The following is a 4,799-nucleotide window of genomic DNA, read 5'->3' on the forward strand; positions in this document are numbered from 1 at the left end:
ACTAAAAGCCGTTTTGTTCCCCAATGAGCATTTTGGGCTTTGGATTTTGTCTGTCATGATTTTCACAGTGGAATTGTTAGGAAAAGTTCTCAAGCCTCAGAGTGGAGGGGAAGTTAGTTTTCTTTTGAGTATAGGCAAGTAAGCAGCATGCGTGTTAGCAATGTGTTTCTAACATACCTACATAGATTGTTAGGTAACTAATGTTAACTTTACTTGGATTTCTGCTAGAAAATATTTTTGGTACATACTTTCCTATGATGTCTCAGCTTAGTCATGTCACGTTGTCATGAGGTGCAGTTTTTGTCTGGGGTCGCAGAATTGATAATAAAGGATCTTAAGAAGGTTTAGAGTTGATGTTCAGCCTGTAGTAACTATTAATAATTAGTATGAAGAAAGGGTACATTCTGAGGCAGGTTCATGTTAAAACGTGCCATGCTGGATGTATCTCCCCTATTCTGGGCATCCTAACACACACGGCCATAGAAATTAAGTGTTAAGATCAAATGCACTACTCCAACAGGGGACCACAAATACCACTATGGTGAAGAACTTTCTGATTTAAAGTATTTTTTTTTAAATCAGCAGAACAAAAAAATTGCATAAAACATATTTTTAAAAGATTATTTTAAGTTTTGAAAAAAAATCACTCTTTAATAAATAAAGTTTTTGAAACTGGCCATGTAATTTTCACCTCAAGGCCCAGGCAGCAGAGTCTGCTGAAGTAGTCTTGAAAAACTTCCTCAGAACAGTCGAAATACAAAGGCCAAGAGAATTTTAGCTGCATATTGGTCAAGTCATGCAATGTCTGGATGGTGAGCCTCAAAACAACCTCTGCTCTCTTGTTTTCTTAACTAAGATACAAAGAGGAATGGCATTAAGTTTGAGGATATTTGCAGCTTTCCCAGGGGTTTCCTCCTTAATGTTTTACAAAGCACAGCAAGAGAAAAGAGACCTTTGAGATATGGAGGAAAGAGAAAAGACCAAAGGAACCACAGGTACCTGGAAATATTGCAATCTGTATATACACTCGTTATAGGACCGGAGAGACACGGTGCAATTTGGTAGGCACCAGAGTGGAACCTGGAATCGGGAGAACTGGGAATTTATTCTTTTGGGATCAAAGATTTCTTCTTTCTCCTAGTAGCCAAAGAGAATCTGAGGGATGTGAGGACCCCCAATATGGCAAAGGGTGGGTGGGTGGGGGTCGGTTAGATAGGTTTCCGAGACTGACAAGGAGCCTAGCAGTCTTCGGGTCAGAGTATAGATTCCTAATACAAACCCTTACCTGCGCCGTTGGGCTTCATTAGCAGCGCGTGTCCCACAAAGGGATAGGCGGGACCCACCGATGGGATAGGTCGCATCTGCAGCCATTTCCGCGCATAGCTAGCCAGCATCTGCAGAATGTTGAGCAGGACTGTGGCGCCCGCCAACGAGACCGCGCTTGCTGCGCCCCAGAGCAACAGCTTCTGCCCGATGAGCCCTAACCACAACCACAACATCTCTCTCCTCTCCTTGCTGGCTGCAGGCTGGTGGCGTTCAGCCGCTGCGGGGCGCGGCGGACTGAGGGAGGTCTTGCTCCAAGTTCAAGCGACAGTGTCAGGGGACCAGTTCGGGAACTCCGGGATGCTGGAGCTCCGAGCTCAGCGAGAGGACCCGGGACACGTCCGGTCCGCTCGGTCTTCCTGCCCTGGAGCCCGGTAATTCTGCAGACACCGTTGCCGCCAGACCCTGGGGACAAAGTTTCTGAGGCTAAGATAAAGTGCCTCTGGCTTGTTATGATGCCCCGCTGGAGCCTGCGTCATCCACGCCGGCCTCTTGGGTGCTAGACGAAAGCGAAAACCCGAAAGACCCGGAACAGCTTCTGAACGCTGAAGTTCAGAATACACTTGAAGTCTCACGGTGTGGAAAGATGGCAGAGGAGGTCGAATTTAGGAATTTAGGACAGTTTCTGGACGGAGAAAAAAACTAGATAGTCATATCTCCAGCTCTGGACGCACCGAGGTCTGATGGGGGGGGGGGGCTGTGTTCCTGCTAGATGTGGAGGAATTACGGGTCTCATGAGCAGTCTGTTATAAAAAATTCAAGTGAGGAGTGTTGAAACGCAATCTTTGGAAGTCTAAATTCACTTGGCCTTGCGCAACCTGTGTCAGCTGCTGCCCTAGGGGCAGGGTTGGCTGACCTGGGAGATAGCTTCTGCTTTCAGGGTTAGGCACAGCAGCCATCTTCCTGTGACCTAGACCTTTAGGAAAGCCGCATGCCCAGTGAGTGTCAGCTGACCGATTGAGACACGGCAGCTAAATAAAATTGCAACCTTGGCACTTCCCCCAAAATCCTCTGAAGGAGGAAAGTCAGAACTTGAGGGAACAGGAAGCAGGCATAAAGGATGGAAAGGTAAGGTTCAGATCGGAAGAGTATGAAAGAAGGGATGCGGAGGGTTTGGGAAGGAAGCAATCGCCATGGCGGGCAGTCAAAATGCAGCTAAGCTAAAATCGCTAAGCCTACGGAAAAGAAAGGCCAGCGAAATCCGCTCCCTCTCTCCGCCCCGATTTCCCTCCCCCAGGGGTCTGTTTTCTGATTACCCGTGGAATAATACCACGGTCCAGTCCTAATACCGCTCCTCTTCCCTCTACACCGGATTCTCCTTACCAAAGGGCGAGGCTGGAGGTGCCCTCTCCTGGTAGAAGGTCCCTTCCTGCCCACTAGGTAGAGTGCCAAGAAAAGTTGAAATCCAAAGAATGTCTTGGATTCCCGTTTTTCTCCGTTATTTTCTTAGAGACTTGGCGGGTTACCCACAGACGCGTCTGTGGCCTCTGTGATGTATAGAAAACAAACCCGGGACTTTTCCAGTTGAATTAAAATTTATTTAATTGGAGGTCAGAGGACAATAGATTTCTTTCCACCATGTGGGTTCTGGGGGATCAAACTCAAGTGGTCAAGCTTGGTGGCAAGCTCTTTCTTTGACCAGCTGAGCCATCTTGCTCTCTCTCCCCTCCAGTCACTTTTTAGAGAGCCATTGGTAGGCACCGACGTGAAGAGAAGTTTGTAAACTACTAAGTGAGAGAGCAAAAGAAAATAAGTGATAAAGCAAAACAAGCATTATTATATTATCATTACATTACTATTTAAAGTGGTATGCTACCTAGCATATGTATTCATTCAGTAATGTAGAGCATTAATATATTTCATAAAACATAGTAATATAAATATAGGTGTGTCCATTGTTTACAAGTTTCCTGTGCTGTAAGTAATTATGAATGTTCCTTCTCTTAAATGTCTTTTGACTCAATTATGTACATATTTCATTTGAATACATATGGCTAGAAGTAGAAGTGCTAAATGATGTATATATTCAGCCTTAATATTAATCGCCTGTTTTCAAGAATTGCACCAATTTGCTGTATTTATTATATTTTATGGTATGTAATGCACATACAGCAATATAACACTAAAATATAAATGAGATGGGAGAAAATTTTTCTTTGCAACTACAATCAAAAGGAAGTAGTTGGAGGAGGGGAACTTAGTCGTCTTCTTTTTCTTCTTCTTTTTTATTTCTGCGCTATTGAATCACTTCCAGACTTCCTTAAGAAATAATATGTTTACTAAGCGTTGTTAAGTATGTCTCCTGGGTTTTAGTTTCCTCCCCTCTAAAGGACTAAGGCTGAGCTTTGAGGTCAATTACAGCTGTCAGAGTAGAAGATAGGCCTCTACTCCGTGATTTGCTGCTAATCTCTATGGACAAACAAGCAGCATTGTAAGGTAAACCCGCCTCTTCAAACACAAGTGGGGTGTGCCTCAAGGAAGTGACAAGTAAGGAAATGGGCAAAGGGAGGTTCCCAAACAAGGAAAGGCGTGAGTTCTGCTAGACCTTCAGGGTCCCTCCTTGGAGCACAGGCGATGCTCCTCAGGAAGGTAGTTCAAGTGTACGCGAGTATTCAGGAGGAACAGACAGAGACTGGACACCAAGCTTAGGAGCTTTGTCAGTGTTTCACTAGTGAGGAGGGTGGCTATTGAAGATGCGTCCGGAGGGTGGGGAAGGTGAGCCAATTTGTAGACATTCAGCAAGAGAGATATTGAAAATGGGGCAATTTATAATATAATAAAAGCTTTGTTCCCTTCATCGGTTCTCCAGGTGTTTTTTTTTTTTAGTTCTGAGGTAACAATTCTTCTCATACCGTGGCCTTCTAATACTACAGCTTCAGACTACGTGTAGGAAATGTGTGGTAATATGTGTCCGCAGTACAACAGGTGATAACACAATAGAGTCCCCACCAGGAAGTGTAGTGGTGTTCTTTGGGGCCTGTTGCTGCATTGCCCACATGAAGGTAGTGGGTTTGTGACATGTATGAATGACCACCCCTGCCAGGTTGTCACTCACAAAGCTAATCCAACCAAACATGGTGGGGGGGGGGGTCTAGTCATTTCCCTTCCCAAAGATCATTTGATACAAAAGGGGGCTTTTCCACTTGATAGAACTTTTACTGGTGCATTAAATGCTCCACTCCTTAAACCAGAGCATTGAATGTTAAAGACAGTTCCATTTATAATATAACACCATAGTTGCAAACCAGATTTTCAAAGGTTCAAGATTCAGAATGGTCTCCTTACTTCTCCACATGCTTCCTCTTGGGTAACCCCGTCGATTTACAATATAATAGCATCTATGAACTGTACTGATGATCACTGCCTGGCAATGACTTTTCAACATTACAATGATGCTTTAAAAATTCCGTATTTGGGCCGGGCGATGGTGGCGCACGCCTTTAATCCCAGCACTCGGGAGGCAGAGGCAGGCAGAT

At 44.8% G+C, this 4,799-nt stretch overlaps 1 protein-coding gene across 1 annotated transcript in view; it reads right to left on the reverse strand.

Annotated features, from left to right (window-relative positions):
- LOC101980080 (cytochrome P450 4V2) overlaps nt 1-2,067 on the reverse strand; it is a 21,200-nt gene extending 19,133 nt beyond the window's left edge. Inside the window, exon 1 of the mRNA XM_005362564.3 lies at nt 1,286-2,067. Coding sequence (XP_005362621.1) covers nt 1,286-1,499 — 214 coding nt within the window. The 5' untranslated portion in view covers nt 1,500-2,067. The remainder of the gene's footprint in view (nt 1-1,285) is intronic.
- Between the last annotated feature and the right edge of the window lie 2,732 nt (nt 2,068-4,799).

Source organism: Microtus ochrogaster, linkage group LG7_11, assembly GCF_000317375.1.
Source record: "Microtus ochrogaster isolate Prairie Vole_2 linkage group LG7_11, MicOch1.0, whole genome shotgun sequence".
NCBI classification, from domain to species: domain Eukaryota; kingdom Metazoa; phylum Chordata; class Mammalia; order Rodentia; family Cricetidae; genus Microtus; species Microtus ochrogaster.